This window comes from Aethina tumida, chromosome 1 (genome assembly GCF_024364675.1).
Source record: "Aethina tumida isolate Nest 87 chromosome 1, icAetTumi1.1, whole genome shotgun sequence".
Taxonomy (NCBI): domain Eukaryota; kingdom Metazoa; phylum Arthropoda; class Insecta; order Coleoptera; family Nitidulidae; genus Aethina; species Aethina tumida.
The window spans coordinates 6714946-6737820 of record NC_065435.1 but is presented as its reverse complement, the minus strand read 5'-3'; the positions used below and the strand labels follow the sequence as shown (position 1 = coordinate 6737820).

The 22875-nt window shown below is 29.3% G+C and overlaps 2 protein-coding genes across 2 annotated transcripts in view; one reads left to right on the top strand and one right to left on the bottom strand.

The window, feature by feature from the left end:
* Positions 1 to 22875, top strand: part of LOC109608367 (uncharacterized) — a 315358-nt gene that overhangs the window by 120144 nt on the left and 172339 nt on the right. The gene's annotated exons all lie outside the window — the stretch shown is intronic.
* The window catches only part of LOC109608374 (agrin-like), a 327266-nt gene that overhangs the window by 149500 nt on the left and 154891 nt on the right, over positions 1 to 22875 (bottom strand). Inside the window, exon 5 of the mRNA XM_049962316.1 lies at positions 21605 to 21640. Within this exon, the coding sequence (XP_049818273.1) occupies positions 21605 to 21640 (36 nt within the window). The remainder of the gene's footprint in view (positions 1 to 21604; positions 21641 to 22875) is intronic.

The window sequence follows — 22875 nt, the reverse complement described above, 5'->3', positions numbered from 1 at the left end:
TTCAGAAGTAAACGAGATTTTAAAACTATGCTTTGGTCATCAATCTTTTAAACAAAATTGTTTTGAAAAACCTCAAAATTTAACAACATTAAGAACACGTTTTGGTAATAGAAGTTAAGACAACTTACTTTTTATATCAAAAAGTGATCAAAGGCAGAAAAGCTTTTACTTCTTACCATTTTAATTAGACAAATCAGACATTATTTTAGTGCATTATTTTATTTATTATTAAGAAAAATTATTATAAATTATTTTATTTTTTATTAACTGTAATTGTACCTAATTTTTCAATTTTTTGTTACACTACAAATCAGGATTTATTCAATTCGACTATGTGACTTTATTGGTCATCAATCTGTACAACAAAATACTTTTGAAAAACCTCAAAAATTTGACAATATTAAAAACACGTTTTGTTAATAAAACAATAGAAATTAAGATAACCTATTTTTTATATCAAACAAGTTTTAGAACATCTCAAACTTTGTAGTCTTAGTTGATCAAACGAAAGCTTTTACTTCTTACCCTTATAATTATACAAACGAAACATTATTTTAGTGTTATTAATTTTTATTAACTGTAACTGTATTTAAATTTTCAATTTTTTGTCACACCAACTACGATTTTTTCAATTCGACCATGTCACTTTTTTGGTCATCAATCTTTACAACAAAATTCTTTTTACAAATCTCAAAATTCAATAACATTACACGTTTTATTAATAATCCAATAGAAAGTAAGACAACCTATTTTTTACATCAAAAATATTTTAAAGTATCTGAAGCTTTATAGTCCCAATTGATCAAAGAAAAGCTTTTACTTCTTACCCTTTTAATAAGACAAACCAAACATTATTTTATTTAGTATTAACGAAAATTATTATAATTATTTTACTTATTATTTTATTAACAGTAATTGCTTTTAAATGATATACCAGGGGTCCTCAAAAAGCTTTTACAACGCTTCAGCAGATAACTTAATAACTTTGTAAGTTTAATTGAGTTAAATTATATTCTTATCTTTAAGTAGATCTAAAGATTTTTTACAGATACCCTAAACTTAATTTAATTTGAATATAGAAATTGTTCAAGCAACTTAATGCCACCAAAAAAATTTATTTCTGGGATATGAAGAAAAGATTAACTTCAGCATTGACCCCTTCTTTAGAATTGAATTGTTAGTTAATTATATAAGTACTGGGTGTAGTAGCTTCAACCCTTTGTACAGATCTAGGAAAACTGCAGCAATCAACTCAATTTTATTGCTTACAACATCAGATTTGTTCCTTTAACCTGATTTTTGAACAAATCTGGAGGCATTTTAACACCTGAATACACCATTGTTAAACCAACCCAAATATAATGTAAGGAATAAATAAACAGCTTAGTTAGTAAAAAAGCACAAAAAAGCTTTCAAACCTTTATTCAAATAATCATGGACTAAAAACGTAAATTACTTCGGCACCAAATATGTATTTATTTATGAATTAAGTAAAAGTAAATTTTACATTAGCAGGATACTTATCCTGTGAGGAATCCTTATTTGCTAAACTAATTTCACAAGGGTCATATAGTCTGGATGTATTGCTTAAAATCAATATTTACCTGTATTTGGTAAACTATCATGATTAATTCGAACATTTGCACGGAAAGTTTCATTTCACTTCATTTGACACACGTATGTGTTTATTTCAATGACACATTTTACATATGATATATAATTAAATCAGCTTCAAACGCCGATCATTTAAAGAATTACGTCAACTGCAGATCAATAAAGAAATGTCGATTCTAATACATGTATGGATTTTAGGCGTAATATTTTTTGACTAATTTGTGCTTTTGACGTTTTAATTATTTTACATAATACAGTAACCTGTTAACGATTTTATATCAGCCATTAATTTTATTTGTTGACATTGCGTTTTGCCAAAACATTATTAAATTTAATAAAGCGGGACTCCGATAGAAACATTGTAGATCAATACAATAAGCAATATACGATTTTACCTCAAGCATTTTTGAAGGTTGGACTCATCTAAAAAACATTGGATTGTCTCGACCGTAACATGTTACAAACTAAATCATTCCTTTATGAAATTGTTGAATGCACTCAAATTGGATAAAACTCATTTGGGGGGAACCCCGTAACAGTCAAAAAAATGGACGTCGATGCGTGAAAATCGCCAGATATTGTTACAATTAACTATTGTGAGAGACGAAATTTGTTTGTGGGTGGCGGTGGGTCAATAAGGGACGGGTTCTGTATCGGGGGACGAAATTATCACAGCTCAGCATTCGCATTAAGTAAATGTGATTTAAGACAGAGACGATAAATTTGGAGTAGTGTGTAAATATTAGAGGGGGGGAGTGAAATAATTAAATAAGGCCCCGACGATTAAGGCGGCACAAACTGTGACTCGGCGAAGTTAATTTTTAATAAATATTGCCACAATTGTCGTCCGGATGAACGGAGGACGCAATAAAAAAAAGTCGGTTAATTTCCTTCGCCTTTGATTAAAAATAAAAGTTAACGAAAGGCGAAACAAAACGGGCCGCATTCTTATGACAATAAAACTTTGAACTGGGAGGAATTACGAAAAATTATGCAATTCTATGGTAGACACGGGATAAGGCACGGATATTTGTCAGCTTGCCCCTTTCTGACCTTACTCCACCTACTTTTTAGGTTCCCTCACTTCTAATTAATAATAATCATATTAGCTTCTTTTGGTATCATCATGAACCAATACAGGGTAGTCCAATCTACTACAATATTGCAGTATAGTTTAATTAAAAATGATTACATGAGTTAGTTTCTACTTCATATTGATGGGTGCCATACATCCATATAAAATTTACGAGGATTTTAAATTATGACAGAAAAAGGAGTATGGTAATACCTACACAGGAAAATACTCCAATATGTCATCAGTGTGGTAGAAACAACTCAAAAATACTACAATTACATCTTCTTTCATTACTTCATCATCATCTTAACCTTCAATTCTTGATTATATTTGAATCTTTCAATGCAGTGTAAATGAAACTGAGAAATGCTGAAATTGTTGCACTTGACACACGATTAACTACTTCAATTTCTTGTTTTAAATTGAGACAAAGAGATAATTGCCTGTTTTAATTAATTAATAATTATTATATTAGCTTCTTTTACTATTATCACGAATTAATACAAGTTTGTTCAAGCTTTTACCCTGTAGAACTACAGTTTAATTAAAAATGATTGACTGGATTGCTTGTCTGATAAATAATGATAGTGAAAATGTGCTGACCCTTTAACTATTTAACAGGACTACATAATATATCGATTTATGTCAATATTAAAAGATCAACTGAACATGGATCTTTGAAATTAATTAGAGAATTATTAATTTAAATATATTATATATATGTTACCATTTAGAATATTATTGTGAAAGATTTTAAATAGAAAAATGAGTCAAAAACAAGTAACAGTTCAAACGTTAAAATATGTTATCATAAATTACATAAGTTAGTTACTATTTCACATTGATGGGTGCCATATATCCATACAAAATTTACCAGGATTTTAAATTATAACAGAAAAAGGAGTATGGTAATACCTACACAGGAAAATACTCCAATATGTCATCAGTGTGATAGAAACAACTCAAAAATACTACAATTACATTTTCTTTCATTACTTCATCATCATCTTAACCTTCAATTCTTGATTATATTTGAATCTTTCAATGCAGTGTAAATGAAACTGAGAAATGCTGAAATTGTTGCACTTGACACACGATTAACTACTTCAATTTCTTGTTTTAAATTGAGACAAAGATATAATTGCCTGTTTTAATTAATTAATAATTATTATATTAGCTTCTTTTACTATTATCACGAATTAATACAAGTTTGTTCAAGCTTTTACCCTGTAGAACTACAGTTTAATTAAAAATGATTGACTGGACTGCTTGTCTGATAAATAATGATAGTGAAAATGTGCTGACCCTTTAACTATTTAACAGGACTACATAATATATTGATTTATGTCAATATTAAAAGATCAACTGAACATGGATCTTTGAAATTTATTAGAGAATTATTAATTTAAATATATTATATATATGTTACTATTTAGAATATTATTGTGAAAGATTTTAAATAGAAAAATGAGTCAAAAACAAGTAACAGTTCAAACGTTAAAATATGTTATCATAAATTACATAAGTTAGTTACTATTTCACATTGATGGGTGCCATACATCCATACAAAATTTACCAGGATTTTAAATTGTATCAGAAAAAGGAGTATGGTAATACCTACACAGGAACAACCCCAATATGTCATCAGTGTGGTAGAAACAACACAAAAATACTACACTTACATTTTCTTAATTACTTCATCATCGTCTTATCCTTCAATTCTTGATTATATTTGAATCTTTCAATATACTGTAAATGAAACTGAGAAAAGTTGAAATTGTTGCAATTGACACAGGATTAACTACTCCAATTTCTTGTTTTAAATGGAGACAAAGAGATAATTGCCTGTTTTAATTAATTAATAATTATTATATTAGCTTCTTTTACTATTATCACTAATTAATACAAGTTTGTTTAAGCTTCTACACTGTAGAACTACAGTTTAATTAAAAATTATTGACTGGACTGTCTTTCTGATAATAATGATAATGAAAATACTCCAATATATCATCAGTCTGGTAGAAATAACTAAAAAATTCTTAGTTACTTCATCATCGTCTTGTCCTTCAATTCTTGATTATATTTGAATCCTTTGATAGACTTTAAATGAAACTGAAAAAAGTTGAAATTGTTGCACTTAACACAGGATTACCTATTTTAATTTCTTGTTTTAAATGGACACAAAGGGATAATTGCCTGCCTTAATTAATTAATAATTATTATGTTAGCTTCTTTTACTATTATCGTAAACTAATATGGGTTGTTTCAAGCTATTATAATGTCGATCTACGGTTTAATTAAAAATGATTGACTGGGTTGCTTGTCTGATAAATAATGATAGTGAAAATGTGCTGACCATTTACCTATTTAACAGGACTACATAATATATAGATTTATGTCAATATTAACAGAATAACTGAACGTGGATCTTTGAAATTAATTAGAAAATTATTAATTTAAGTATTTGCTAGGATTTAGAATATTATTGGAAAGATTTTAAATAGAAAAATCAGTTAAAATAACCATAAGTTAGTTTCTCCTTCACATTGATGGGTGTCATATAAATATGGTAATATCTACATAGGAAAATACTCAAATATGTCATCAGTGTGACTAAAACAATACAAAATACTACAATTACATTGTCTCCTCAGACTTTGATTAAAAACAAAAGTTAACGAAAAGCAAAACAAAACACCCCATTCTTATGACAATAAAACTTTGAACTGGGAGGAATAACGAAAAATTATGCAATTCTATAGTAGACACGGGATAAGGCAAAGACATTTTCCAGCTTGCCCCCTTCTAACCTCCTCGCTCCACCTACTTTTTAGGTTCCCTCACTTCTCAAGCCAGATTGATTCATTTTCGATGAGATTTCGAGAACAGTTCAACGAGCCAATCCCCCCTGAATGATAGAATACAAATAAGGGCTACATTAGAAACACTGTTGCCAATTTCACCAACAATTCATTCCCTAAATATTCTTTAAGAGTTCCGCTGCATTTATCCTAATACACTGCTCACAATGGTGAGACGCATTTCGTAATTGAAAAAAAAAAAAGATACAAAAACACAAAATCCGGACCATTTTAATAACCCAATTACCGGAATTGAACTGTTTTTTATCGGAACGGAAGTTTATGTATGTGCAACTGAAAACGAGTGCCCGTTTTATTTAGTTTATGGCACAGAAATAAAATATTATTTAGGATATTAATCGTATATAACGTTATAAAACGTCAGAGGCATGTAAGGAGGCTACGTACTCTGGGGGGCTGTATATAGGGCACTATTCTTCGTATATAGCGGGAGTAAAGCCGTATCATCAGATACAACCCCTTAGCGGCTGCTTATAACCCTCTCTGTCTGGAAAAAATACTCTTATAATAAGACTAGGTGGTCGAAAACGGAGGTCGCCACACAAGGGTATTTCCAACTAGTCCGCACTCACATTCCCACTGAAATTATATTAAATTTTATCAGCCACCTCTAACAGTCAGCGTCGTTTTAACAAATTCATTTAATCGATACGAGGAAACCCTACTAAAGCAACAAACACTTTGAAATCTTTTTACCGTACGTAACATTCTCACGTTTGTATAGGAAATTAAAACAACCGCAGAATTATTTTATGGAGTCGTTCCTACTTGACTACGTACGTTCATTCTACTGCTGTGGGTCCTTTAAAACAATTGCCGTACATTTTTTTTTTCAACTAAAATAGGTGTTGCATAGTTTTAACTTAATTATTACCGAAGCTGAAGCGATTTTAAATTGAACTGTGCCATTTTCGGTATTAAAAATTTCAGACGCCCATTCAGCTGACAGACCTAAATAATTATCAGCGTTCTGTCCTAAATGCTAACACAAAGAAAATCACGCGACAAAGAATTTAATAAGCTTCAAGTAAAAGCTCTGGATTAGCTTAATCTAATTTTAATACTCCCCCCTAAAAAATGAAACAAAAGTGCAAGAACATTGTTGTTAACGGTGAAGGTGTACTAAAATTCAATTTCCTAATTAAATTCAAGTTCGAAGGGGAAACATCAAGGCGGATGAATAGATGCAATAGACTGTGCAGATTTCGCTCAGTTAAGGCAATAGACATATTAAATTAATGTTGTAATAACTGCATTGAAATACCAAAACGTATTTACTCTATATTGTTCATCTCCTTGGGAGCACTTCATCGTGTTTGATATTACTTCCGTAAGTAATAATAATTGCTTAAATTGCGGCTGCAATGCGGCGAACACATTGCCGTTAAAAAGTGTGTGTGGTTCTTTGATGGTTGTTGACGTTAATGTGCACTCGTATATGGTATATGGATGGAATTCTGTGCACACCTATAGTGACGTTTTATTAAAGCGAACAACAAGTTTGCTTTCGATCAATCAAGCAGGCATTCCACTTCATAATATCAATCAGGCACTTTACAAGTAAATGGAAAGTCTTGCGCTTGCTTGCTTCGCCTTCTTAGCTTCCCCACTTTTTACATTATACACTTTTTATACATCGTGTCCTGTACAAAACCCCATTTCTTCCCTCCCCTAATCTTGATTGAACTACTTTTTATAAACAAACCCCCCAAAGGAAGTCACCGATCCACCAAACTCTTATATCCAATTTAACTACTTTACATACCACCAATTTTAACACGCCGTTAACTTTTAATAAAAAAAGAAAAGCCCGACATAATCTAAATTTTCTTTGTCGGGATATATGGCGCATAAATTTATACACCCTGTATCGATGGACACGCACTTTTTGCTGTCTTCTTTGTTTAATCAATTTAATAAAATGGACCAGAATTAGCTTCCTTAATTTACTTGTTCCCAGACGACACAAAGAAAGGTTTGGTTGTTTCTAACATAATTTGTTTCTTTTACTATTACTAAATTGTATGTTATTACTGGGTGATCAAAAATGATTGATCTTGTCGTTCACCTGAGTGGTAAAAATTGTCCATTTACAAATTAATCGAAGGTGTCCAGCACATCAATTTATGTCAATTTCGGCACATTAATTATATTTTTAGGCTGTTATTGTTAATCCCTCATAAATGTATACATCCAGTTAAAACAGATATGCACTTTTTGTACTTATTCCTTATTTAATCAGTTGGAAGTACAAATCCCCAACAAGCAATTTAATAAAATGAATCTAAACTAGCACGGAAAATGTCTGGCAAAAAGGCTGGATTAGCTATTTCAATTTCTGTTTGAAATCGGGGCAAAGAGAGATTTGTTTTAGTTAACTAACAATAATCATATTAGCTTCTTTTATCTCATTATGAAGTAATACTGGTTAGTCGATGCTATTGCAATGTCAAACTATAGTTTGATTAAAAATGATTGACCTAATTGCTCCCTTCATAAATAATGACAGTGAAAATGTGCCTCCATTTACTCATTTATCATCGATTTATGTCAATTTTGACACATTAACTACATGAATCTTTGAAATTAATTAGGAAATGATTAATTTAAATATTTTCTACTATTCAAGATATTATTGACAAGGAAAAGTAAGATTATAAATACAAAAAAAAAAAAAAAAATAACCAACATATCTTAAGATATAAATAACTTATGAGATAAAAAGGAGTATGGTAATAACTCAAAAATACTATACTAACATTTCCTTAATTACTTCATCATCGTCTTATCCCACAATTATTGATTACATTTGAATCTTTTAATAGACTTTAAATGAAACTGAAAACATCACTAATTATTGAACATGACACAGGATTAGCTATTTTAAAATTGTCGTTTTAAATAGAGACAAAAGAGATTTGTCTCTTTTAATTAATTGAGAATAATCATATTAGCTTCTTTTACTATTGTCATGGACTAATACAGTTTGATTAAAAATGATTGACTGGACTTCTTGTCTGATAAATAATGATAGAGAAAATGTGCTGACCATTTACCTATTTAATAGGACCACACAACACATCGCTTTGTCAATATTAACAGATCAACAGAACATGGATCTTTGAATTTAATTAGAAAATTATTAATTCAAATATTTGCTAGTATTTATTATATTATTATTTACTATTATCCTGAATTAATACAAGTTTGTTCTAGCTTTTACATTGTATAACTACAGTTTAATTAAAAATGATTGGACCCTTTAACTATTTAACAGGACTATATAATACATCGATTTATGTCAATATTAAAAGGACAACTGAACATGGATCTTTGAAATTAATTAGAAAATTATTAATTTAAATATTTGCTACCATTTAGATTATTATTGTCAAAGATTTTAAATAGAAAAATGAGTCAAAAACAAGTAACAGTTCAAACGTTAAAATATGTTATCATAAATTACATAGGTAAGTTTCTACTTCATATTAATGGGTGCCATTCATACATACATACAAAATTTACCAGGATTTTCAATTATGACAGAAAAAGGAGTATGGTAATACCTACACAGGAACACACTCCAGCATGTTATCAGTGTCGTGGAAACAACTCAAAAATACTACAATTACATTTTCTTAATTATTTCATGACTGCCTTATCCTTCAATTTTTGGTTATATTTGAATCTTTTAATACACATTAAATGAAAATGAGAAATTGTTGTACTTGACACAGGATTACCTATTTCAATTTCTTGTTTTAAGTGGAGACAAAGAGATAATTGCCTATTTTAATTAATTATCAATAATCATATTGACTAATTTTACTATCATCATAAACTAATGCAGCTTAATGTTATTACAATGGTGAATTATAGTTTAATTGAATATGATTGACCTGACTAGTTGCCTGTTAAATAATAACACTAAGTAGAAAATTATAATTTAAATATATCCTAACATTTAGAATATTATTGGCAAGGATTTCAAATTTGAAAATGAGGCGAAAACAAATAAAGAGTCGAGACGTTAAAATATCACCAATGTCTTAACAAAGTTAGTTTCCATTTCTCATCTACGGGAGCCATACATCCCTACTAAATTTACCAAGGATTTAAGTTTATGTAACTGTGCATAAACAACCCAAAATAGTACAATTACATTTTCCTAATTAATTTCTCATCTTCTAATCCCTTCAATTATCGACTACATTCAAAACTTTTAACAGACTTCAAATGAAAATAGCTTTGAGAGAAGCCATAATTGCTGAACTTGACAAATCCAAAACGAAGTAACTAATAACACAAAGATTCGTATCTAGAAATTAATAGAATTGTATAATTTAACTAAGAATAGAGTTTGTGGTGGAATTGCTTAACAATGTTATTTTGTGTTCAGAGATTTCAACTATTAGCGTGGATAATTCAGCATTCTTAGGATCCCGTATTCATAAAACAGTGATTCTGGTAATGCATTTTAGTTGCCGGTTATGTTCAAGCTGCAGCTTAGTTCAGCCAGTAATGTATTAAACGAAAACATGTTAGTTGAGCAACTTTCTAATACTTAGAAAATATTTCGGAGTTCGCTAAGTCCCCTAACTCAGCATATTACACGATCTTACATTTCGTAATCAAGGTTTAAAGCGTAAACCCGGGTGTGTTCAGTTTTTTTTTTTCTTGTGCAGCTGGATACAATATTTATCATTTGGGTATTTGCACCTCTGATTTTATGCCTGCGTTTCACTTTCGCCGTGTCCCTTAAATAATATAGATGCGTAAATATGTATACTGGGTAATAAAAGGTAATGTATTTTCCCCCGGCAAAGTACGGAAAGTGAGAAAGTGAAGCAATGCGTTTTCGGTTAAATTCCTCTAGAGGCAATATAGAATACAGTATGTACATGGACGTTCATGTTCAGGTTTACACGATGTTCATTTAATACACCAAAATATAATACCACACAATTACAAGAACAGTACAGGGCTTGCCTAATGTATGAGTATAGTGGTAATTTATGTTTCCATTATATATTACCCCCCTAAAACTTCGCTACACTACGCAAGCACACTCAATTTTTGTTAACGTCAAGAAAATTTCAAGACGCCACGTATAACACCACGAACTCGTCCAATTAATTAATTTTCAAAAATCGATTCGAAGCCCTTATTTATATCATTTTTACCGTGATTTATGGTTCGTGCCCTCTGTATTTATTACCCGAATACACCCCTAATAATTTTTACTTCTGTGATAAAATCACTGACTACAAATAAATATTTTGCAGCCCTGATTAATACAGTCTAGTCTAGTAGCAAAAGCATAACCGTAATATTTTAACCTCGGCGAAAACCGTGAATTAATATCTTCGTGTGCAACTTCCATTTAATATACACTGAGAGTAACTAAATTTTCTTTTTTTTCCCCATTTCCACGTGTCGTGACACATTCGCTCGTTAATTAGTTTATTGCTTCATTCCGAATGGATTTGTTATTTGCACGGCAAAAATGAACACATTTTTATGAAATTGATTTGAATAAACGTGGCAAAGGAAGCGTCGAGACAGATATTTTCTCTCGTACAAAGTCTATTTTTATATATCCGCCATAAAATAAATGTCGGTCAATATAGGTCTAATATATCAGATTTAACAGTCTGTGTCATCATATTTAAGCCGGCCTTTTTTTAATATTTCCTTTTACGGCTACTTTTTATTGCCAACTATTCTAATAAATAAACTAAAAACACTGTCTTATCAACATCCATTTTTCGTTAGCAAAAAGGAGTTTGCTGAAAGTAGGTCCAGTAAAGATAAGTACAGTGTGGCCAAAAATGACCTTTCCGAGGCAGGTGTTATCAGTATTATGCTCCATATTTTGTCACCGTTTAAAATTGTGGCTTTTATTGTATTACGTGATTTATGATCCTCATCCTGACCTTTTTGAATTGAAGTTTTCACTGTAGGTATTGTATGTTCTTCTATTATACAGCTGTAGATTTTCGACGTTCAACTTCCTTTAAAATAATTTTTATTCAACAAAATTATTACCATTATCATCAAATTAAATGATCAAAATTGATTGACCTTCCTAAGGCAGGTGTTAACAGTATTACACTCTATATTCCATCATCATTTAAAGAGATGTTTGTTCCTGAATAATGTAATTTATGATCATCATTTTGGCCTTTTACAACTTCAAGTCATTACAGGTATTGTGAGTCCTTCTACCTATTCTAGGGCAGTTAGTTTTAATCGTTCAACTTCCTTCAAAGTAACTTCTATTCAGCAGAATTATTACCATTATCATGAATCATTTTTTTGCCAATGTGGTGAAAGTAAATTCTTGTGACAATAAGTACAGTGTAATAAAAAATGATTGACCTTTCCAAGACAGGTGTTAACACTATTACACTCTATATTTCATTATCATTTAAAGAGATGTTTGTTCCTAAATAATGTAATTTATGATCAACATTTTGGCCTTTCACAACTTCAAGTCATTACAGGTATTGTGAGTCCTTCTACCTATTCTACAGCAGTTGGTTTTCAACGTTCAACTTCCTTCAAAGTAACTTTTATTCAACAGAATCATTACCATTATCATTAACTTTTTTTTGCAAATGTGGTGAAAGTAAATTCTTGTGACAATAAGTACAGTGTGATCAAAATTGATTGACTTTTCAGAGGCAGATGTTAACAGAATTACACTCCATATTTCATCATTATTTAAAGTGATATTTATCCTGAATATTGTAATTTATGATTATCATTTTGGTCTTTCACAACTTCAAGTTACTGCATGTATTGTGTTCCTTTATCTAGTCTATAGAAGTAAGTTGTCAACGTACTATTTCCTTTAAAATAACTTTTATTCGACAAAATTATCAACTCAACTTTAACCTCCTCTTCTCAATTAAATGATTTATTATAAAAAAATTGATAATGACAAAAATGAATAATTGGCATCACATGGTGAAATATCTGAACAATACTGTGGATGAGATAGAAATTCCTGTTTAACATTTTGAAGTTTTCTAAGTTTTTAACGTGGTCTTAGGATGTTATGAAGAAGTTTAATTTCTTAGTTGACGTTGATTAAACATCTTCTTCTTATAAAAAACAAATGTATAACAAGGAAGCAATAAGGTTTATTATCTCAGATAAAACGAGAAAAGTGGAAAGAAAAAAATCGAATATCAATGAAAATAATAATAATGGTAATTAATCTTTAAAGGTACTGAAGATTGATGTGTTTCGGATGCCATAAAATCGGTTTTACACTTTTTGAAATCGTTCCACCGGATATTAAAATATGATGATTTTGTTCTTTGATGCCATTCAATGATTTCCGTTTGTTTTGTTGGACAATACTCACACACAAAAGTGGAGAAAACTGGGCGATAAATTTAAAATAAATTTTATGTCCTATTATGGCACTTCGTTATAGAGCCATGAGGTATGTATTTGGCGTTATGCATAAAAGGAAATAATAAAGTATTAAACCGAACAAAATCGATTTAAATTGCGTTTTCCCTTCCCCTAACGAATTTACTTAACTTCTTTATATTTTGTTATGTAAAATTGTCAGTCGGGACCGTTTTTAAAATGGAGGAAATGAAACTGTACTTCAGCTACTCCCTTTATGACAATTAAAAAGAAACCATTTATATTCTTACATAACATTATCTCCTTTTCTCTTCAGAATTTTAATGCTGAATCTTAATCGCGATTTTTTTCAAGATACTTCACTTGACTTAATCACGACGTTTCTTTTTTTTTACTGCCGCTCCTTTTGGTCAGTGAACGATGTTTATTTTTGCGAGATTTACAATGTGCATTAATAAACTTTAGATACAGAATTGCCCCCCCTTTATGCAAATCAGTTCTTAAAATTCGATGTCTGTTTCATATAAATTACTTCTCCACCCTCAAACGTTTCTTTGTTTGTAACTTTTGTTTATGCTCAGATTATTAATAATTGACTTGTTTTACACCATAATTAAAACGTCAATATTCATTATAACGCATAATAAACATAGATTAATACAATGAAAATTAACTGGATAGCACAAATGTCAATTAAATTTGTTTCAGCAATTAAATGGGACATTTAATAGATAATGCTAAACTAAAACAAATAAATATATCAGTCAATCAGAGATTACCCATCAATTAAATTATCGTAAATAATTTTATTATTTAATTGCATTTGCATATCATTCCATTATATACATAAATGACACAATATTCAGACAGAATGAAATGAATATTTCAATTAAAATCAATATATTATTTTGGGAATATATAATTGTTTAAAATCACAAGGAACTTTGACAAGGTTAAACTATTTAAACATTGAGTGGTGGCCAAAGAAGTACCACACACTACTATTTAATGTTAATTAGGGAATGTACATTTCTAATTAAATCAAAATATTTAATATTTCATTTAAATAAATTGCTCCGCATTCTTTAATTAATTATTCATTTTGTACCTACTCTGAATTAAATATTGCACAAAATAAATGCTCACAGAAATGATATACATTTAATATATATTTAATATAAATTTTAAAAAAATTGTTCAGTGATTATATTGAAGATTATTTATTATCTTAAAATTTAATCTGTATAAAAATAAAAAAATGACGTATTTTTTTAATTTAATTATATAAAAAGTAAATTTTTTACCATTCATCTAATTTAATGGAATAAACTTCATGAAAAAGCTTTCGCTGATAATTTACCCTATTTTAAGCATATATTTTTTTAAAAAATTGACATTTATATATTTATTATATTTTCATATCATCATTCATATATTTTATATCCATATTAGTGTAGTTACTAAAATTTACCTTTATTTTAGTCATAATAAATAATTTGTTAAATACATTATTCAATTTTTATAAGATTTGGTTTTTCAGGATTTTTTAGATATTAAGGAATAATAAATAAAATATTTTTGGTAAAGTGATTAGATTAAACATTAAATAATTTGAAATTTTAATTTGTTTAAAAATTAGAGAAAATTTGAAGTATTTTTTTAGTTTAATTTTATAAAATATAAATTTTGTAAGTAATTTTGTGTCATTCTTCCTATTTAATAAAATAAATTTCATGAAAAAGCTTTTGGTGCTAAATTATGTTTTAAACATATTTTTAAAAATAATTGACATTATTAATAATAATATGATAATATTTTACCTATATCAGTTTAGATACTAAAATTTACCTATTTTTTAGTAATAAAAAATAATTTGTTAAATACGTTATACAATTTTCAGGTTTTTCAGGAATTTTTCAGATATTAAGAAATACTAAATAAAATATTTTTTGGTATAGTGATTATATTGAATAATAAATAATCTTAATTTTTAATTGGTATAAAAACTAATGAAAATTTGACATATTTTTTTTATTTAATTATATAAAATCTAAATTTTGGAAGTAATTTTTTGCCATTCTTCTTATGTATTTAATAGAATAAACTTCATGAAAAAGTTTTTGCTGATAAATTATCATCTTTTAAGAATATTTTTTAAAAATAATTGACATAATTTGTTAAATGCATTATATAATTTTCATATGATTTTATTAGAAATTATAAATGGAATAGTTTTTGGTTTTAAGCACATTTTCATTAAATAATTGACTTTATTAATAATATATGATGATATTTAATTAATTTTTTAATTGTCTAGAACATAAAAAAGGATTTAGTTTATTGATTTTTCCAATTTATCTTTCTATAAAAGGAGTTGTTTTCTTGTTAGGAAATCTCTTATTGTATTTTCAATTGAATATGTTACTTCATATTTGTTAATAACTTTGTAAACCATTTTTCAGGAGCATTTTAAGCTTTCAGCTACTTCAGCAATATTTAGACTTTGATTTTTCATGTTAATTAATATTTACCTCTTCTCTGAAGTACAGTGTTTCTTTCTTCCTACTGAAAGTGAGTTAGTTATTCAGTAAAATAATATAAATCCTGCTAAGAATAAATTTTTACTGTTAAGAGTATTGTTAAAGAGTATCAAAACTTAAATATATTTGAATGTGATATTTGTCGCCACCACTATAGAAGGGATTAATTAATAAATGGATTAGAAGTATTATCTAATCTCTAAATACATACGTACATAATTAATTTATTCGCATAATTAACATAAGTGATAATTGTTACGTTAACAATGTAAATTATATTTGGTACATGTATTTTGTTATTACCGAGTATTTAACTTGGGTGTTGTTCAATTATTAGTTAGTGATTACTAAATCGTCATTGTTAACCAAGCAAATCACTATTGATTACAATTTTGATTAGATATAACGCATGGAATTGGGCAATTGTGGAAATCGAAGGGGAATCATACCTCGGGCCATGCTCTTTTCCTGATTAAATATTATTTGCTTGTTCTTTTAAACCCCCCATTCTTTATCTATAGATCAATCATCCACGTTATAAATTCCACATTTTATGGGGGGCAAGAAATCAGATAAAAAACACATGTCCTTAATAGAAAATATCGTGAAATAAATTATCTTCCGGCTTTATTTCATCGTGAAAATCAATGCCACGAAAACAAGGGAACAAACGAAACAATGGCATTATTTAATCTGGTTCGACACTCGACTTTTTTCCCTTAAGTATACAAATTTATCTCCATCATCGGAATAGCTCGGCAACATTACCAACTCCAACATATAAATTTTGAATTGTCTGAACTTAAGGGGGAAGTTCATTAAATATTTTAATAAACATGCGCCAGTGTATGCAAGTGAATAATATCGAGTTAACTAACAGCTTATTGCTAACTGTTAGCGTAGAAATCGGTTCGAGATACATTTTAAAGGATTATGCAGAATTATTACAGCCGTACAGCACTCGTTCAATGCAGATCCTCAAACGTTCTCGCTCTCCTTTTAATAATTTTCACTCCAACGCCAATATGCAGATAACGATGGCTCTCATTTCGTTGGTGATTATTTATGACATACCGATAAATTCTGGATTAAGTGCGTAATAAAATGGAAGATATAAGACCATCAATAATTTTGTAACTTCTTATGCAACTGTCAAAATGATAGAACTATTGATTAACGACCCAGGAAGATTAAAAATTATATATGTATACATGGAAATAAACTTAATGAATAATAAATTCCTACAGTAGCCACTCAAAAACAGATGGCATCGTAATAACCACATTTCGAAAAATTACTACCTACCCTGATGTAACTACTATAATTATTAAGTGTCTAAACATTTCGTACCTCCCTTTATATACGAATATCTTTAATTATATAGTTTTTATATAATTTTTTATTTCAAGCAACCAAACCGTATATTCGTTACAATTTACTCTATAATTTACTTCTTTGTCTGACATCGTTCCTTAAAGCTAAAAATGCTTTGGAGGTGACCACGTATCGATACAAATTAAACAAAACAAATTGTGGAACAGTTTTGGGATGGTGAAAAGCAGAGTAAAATTGCAGTTGATTTAAATTTAAACAAATCGATCATTTCGAGGACGATTTCCAATTTTAACAGAAGGAATACACTGAAAGGAGTTCCCAAAACTACACTAGACCTACTGTGAAGCATGGTAGAGGAGGCATGATGCTTAGGGGATGATTTTCTGGGTTTGGAATGGGCCCGCCGGTTAACATGGACGAGATAATGGATCATTTCGTTTATCGTGACATTTTGCAGAATACTGTGCCTCCATTTGTCGAAGATAACATGAGTTTAAGGTGGCCCTTCCAGAACAATAACGATCTGAAACAAAGTCTTGGCCAGGCCAATGTCCAGACCTCAATCCAATTGAAAACCTGAGTTAGACACGTACTAAAAAGACCACATAAATGTTATATAAAGATTATTTGATTGATTATGAAACACGGGTAACACAAATTGTACCCCAATGTGGACAAAACACATTACTTCTGTTGGTGAAATTAAAGAAAACAGACCAAACAAAAAATTGTTAACGGTCCACATTTATATTTCCCGAATAAAATTGGGCGTCGAATTGAGTTTTTGGAGGTGTAATTTTTTGTGGGCGACTACTAAAAACATCTATCAACCGGTGGGGATTGAATTGTTTCCGGATCCACTTGCTTTTAATATAATTATTTTGAACACTGATTCAGTTTCATTTCGAAAGTATTTTTGCAGTTTTATTGGTACAGGTGCAGTGCTCAGTGTGGTATCGAGATTGATTTGTACATACACACGCGTACGGCAGTATTGGGGTATTAGTTAAACCGTTTGTAAATATTCGGTAGAGCGCTCCTTCTATGTGATTTAAATTGGAGCGAAAGGCTTACGTTAAAAGCTAATTTAAAGTAGCGATTTAGGTTCATTCATTTAATATCATTATTTCATATAACTTGGTATTATTACTCCCAATATCGCTGACTAAATTGGCAGGCGCAACAACTATACGTAATGTCTGGAAATTACTCTTTCATCCGGGTGATTAGTCTCAAACGTGGAATTAAGCAAATCTATTTAACAGCATTAATCGATCAGCCACATTCGCAGTTGATGCTATTCCTATTTTACATCACAGTTTCAGTTGTTGGGTAAAAGGACACAACTGAATATTAGTACTAACTGCTTTTTATCTTAAAAAATAGGAACGCCATCCATATTGTAGTAGCTAAACTACACCCATAATTTTACCCTAAAAATTTTGATGAAAGACACATAATTTATTTAAACAAGCCTAAGCCGGTTTGTGCTATTAAATTTCCTTAAATATGTGAATAAACCTAAGTATGATTTAATTATAAAGTAGTAAAGTACGTTGTAAAAAAACTGGAGCAGCGCAAACTTTTTAATTTAACTTTCAAGTGTAATCAAGACTGAAAATGCAAAAATGTTTTATAACAGACAACTTATTAATTTAGAAAAATACATTCATATTTCGTGTTTTGTTAACTTTTTACAGTTTTTATTAAATTACAAAGATAAGAAAATATAATTAACTGTTCTTGGGGAGATATCGCTGAGTTTCTTGAAATAAAAGAGATTTAATATTTAGATGTCTTCAGAAATATAATGAGGTAGATTCAGAGTCGGGTATTTACCCCTTCAAAATACTATTTAACCTTCATAATATAAATTCTTACGAAATAAAGAGTGCTTATACATAAAACAAACAATTGTTTTCTCGTTGTTGTCGATTTTGAATATCAAAAACTTTAGATAATTTACTTCTCATTAATAAACTTGGTTAATTAATTTGTTACATTACTTTAAAATTTACATAAAACTTAAATTATTTCTTTTAAATTATAATTAGTTAAAAAGTTGGAAAACAATAAGTTTAAACACAATAGCTTCAAATTTCTTGGTTGCAGGTATTTATTTAAGATAAGATAGTACAATGAAAAATATAACTGAATTCCGGAGAATATTGCAGCTACTGAAATTTAGATGTAGCAATTTTTTATCATAATATTTATAGAACAAGTTATAAAAACCAACAAGTTAAAAAGATACGAAATTTTGAAAATAATTGACGATAATAGTTTCAAACTTCTTGATTTCAATGGAAGTGCAGCTATTAATTCATAGATAGGATAACAACATGAAAAATATAATTGAATTCCAAATAAGATTACAGCTACTAAAATCTAGATGTAGCAATTTATTATCATTATATTTATATAAAAAATTATAAAAACCAACAAGTTAAACAAGTTCAAAATATTGAAAATAAATTTACTTTAAAGAAAATAGCTACAAATTTCTTACTTTCTATAGAAGTGCAGCTGTCTATTCATAATAGAATAGTAAAATGAAAAATATAATTGAATTCTAAAGCAGATTGCAGCTACTAAAATCTAGATGTAACAATTTATTATCACAATATTTATATGAAAAATTATAAAAACCAACAAGTTAAACAAGTTCAAAATGTTGAAAATAATAAATTTACTTTAAAGACGATAGCTACAATTTTTTTGGTTTCTATAGAAATGCAGCTATTTATTTATTCATGATAAGATAGTAACATGAAATATATAATTGAATTCTAAAGAAGATTGCAGCTATTAAAATCTGGATGTAGCAATTTATTGTCATATTTATAGAACAAGTTATAAAAACCAACAAGTAAAACAAATACGAAATGTTGAAAATAATGAATTTAGTTTAAAGACTTTAGCTACAAATTTATTGGTTTCTGTAGATGTGCAGTTATTTATTCATGATAGTAAATTAAAAAATTTCAAAGAAAATTGGACCTACTAAAATCTAAATGTAGCAATTTATTATCAAAATATTTAGAGAACAAGTTATGAAAATCAACAAGTTGAATAACTATAAAATGTTGAAAATAATAAATTTACTTTAAAGAAAATAGCTAACTTTTTTTGGTTTCTATAGAAGTGCAGCTATTTACTCATGATAAGATAGTAAAATGAAATATTTAATTGAATTCCAAAGAAGATTGCAGCTATTAAAATCTGGATGTAGCAATTAATTATCACTATATTTATAGAACAAGTTATAAAAACCAACAAATTAAACAAATACGAAATATTGAAAATAATGAATTTAATTTAAAGACAATAGCTACAAATTTATAGGTTTCTGTAGAAGTGCAGCTATTTATTTATGATTGAAAAATATAAATGAATTCTAAAGAAGATTGGAGCTACTAAAATATAGATGTAGCAATTTATTATTAAAATATTTATAGAAAAAGTTGTGAAAACCAACAAGTTAAACAAGTACGAAATGTTGAAATTAATAGATTTACTTTAGAGACAATAGCTACATTTTTTTTGTTTCTCTAGAAGTGCAGCTATTTATTCATGATAAGATAGTAACATGAAATATATAATTGAATTCCAAAGAAGATTGCAGCTATTAATTATCTGGATGTAACAATTTATTATCACTATATTTATAGAACAAGTTAAATAAATGCGAAATATTGAAAATAATTAATTTAGTTTAAAGACAATAACTACAAATTTATTGGTTTCTGTAGAAGTGCAGCTATTTATTCGTGATAGGACAGTAAAATGAAGAATATAATTCATTTTCGGAAACTAACTTCCAGAAATGGCAATTTATTATCACACAATTTATATAACAAGTAGTAAAAAGCAAATAAATCTTGCCAAATTTACAGTAGTTTGTACATTCATTGTTTTACCATTAAACAACAATTAATAAAGTTGGGTCTAGTTTCAATTTGACGAAGGTCGTGGACAAACGTCGGGACAGGGTGGAAAAAGGTTGCGTATTCTTGCAATGTATCCCTCCACCCTTCTTTATATTTATTAAAAGTTCAGCAGGGATTTAATATATGATGGCATGTGTTCGTTTTCGTGTGATGTTCGTATATTAACGCGTGTGTTGTGGATTGTACGTGAAAAGAAGTCTCACGCATCGGGTTCAGTTATAAAAGAAGTGAGGCCACACTGGCGTGGGGGCACATGTTCCACCAAAGACGACCGTCTCTCCTGTAATAGATTAATGTGGAAAGTTTTCACTTTAGAGTACTGAAGTTAGACCATTAGCTTGTAAGTGAGCTCTTTCAGTCGCACGTTTCAGCCTCTGTCAGTAAATAGTCAAGTTTCAGCTAGTGACGTTTTCAACAGTCATAATTTTTCATGGTTTACAATTCTTTGACAATTCAATCACCCGAATATTTAACTCGCCACCCCTTCTCGACGAACCCGCACCGCCGGTTAAATTGCCTCGATGAATTTCGGCTTTCGGTTATTTTTACGTGACGGTGACTACAATGGGTTGATATTTTTTTGTTCAGCTAAAAACTTTTCGCTGTTGTTTGTCTACTTTGGTAATTAAATCACACTTACCTCCACACACATATTTGCCCCAAATTACGGACGTAAATCTGAGTAAACTACGGGGAAAACAACTTCACGCCAACTTTAAGTGGATCTTTTCTTAACAACAGACTGGTTTAATTTAAAATGCATCCGGGGTGCAAGTAGCAAAACTAATATTAAAATAATTATCAAGTGTTTAATGCGCTTACCTTCAATAGGGTGTTGTCTAGGTTTATGCATTAGATCTGAAACGAAACAAAAACGTTAGTAATTAAGTGATGAATGGCGCATAATAAAATTAAAGCACTGTTTGATGTTTGAGCCAGTGTATTTCGTGAATGGGGTGTGTATGTAAGTTGAGGGTTAAAATGCACAATGGAACGTTGTCCTTTTGAATACGTTCGTATACTTGTGTACATTCTAAAAACTAGCAGAAAAGCATGGAAGTATAATTCCCCTCAACATTTCAGGTTCATCATTCATCAACCAGTCTTTTCAGGGGATCTTATATTTCAGCTGGGCCAAAAACCTTTCAGCGGCTATAATATGTACAATCCTTTTCTGTGCAAGGTTTTATTTAATTTGGGTAAACGACACGTTTTACCATGCTTTTTTGTTGACAAACAACGTCGTTTGTTGCAGCCTGTTGTTGTGATGGAATTTAACTGCTAATCGTGGTAATTATGGATTGCATGTGGGAATGGGTTGATATTAAAATTAGCATTGCACATAATTATTTTTCTCACGCATAAAACATTGCTTGAGCTTTTGGATCAAGATCGTTGTAAAGAGGTGCGTATTCCTCTTCCACAAAACATTTACGTATTGATGGCCCCCGCTTTGTGAATACTCCGCAACAATAATTGTCTAATTTCGCCTGAAATAATAAGGCAGGGAGGGTAATATTCACATCAAAAGGTGACTAAAAACAAGATTAAGACCATGTAACTAAAATTTAATTGATTCTATAGAGCCTTGAGTGCTAGACCCATTTAAAGGGTTTAAAGCTAATTGCCGACTTGCACTTAGTAAAAGCCTTTTTACTTTAATATACAGGTTTCACTTTACTTTTTACGTCCTAACTCATATTAAGAGTAAAGGAAACAAGACCGAAAAAACCTTAATTCTTTTACAGCCGCAACTGAATTAGTTTTATTGGGTGCCACGTTCTTTAATGTCAGTCAAATTTATTTTTAGCAACTAAAAAGTATAATTAAAGTGCTGATTTTATTAAGTGTATATATTTAAAAACTGCTTTGATCTTATTTAAGTAAATTTTTGCCTATTACGAAAGAGAAATTCCTTAAGGCATCCAGAAACAGGATATTATTTATTAAAGGCGTTTTTAACTTTATTTATAATTACACACTTTTAATTAAGTACCCTTTTATCACATCTAAGCTTTTTTCTGTTTAGCATCATTTTTATTTAAACAGAAGCACATTTCTATGCCTCTCATTAAAAAATGTGTGGGTTATTT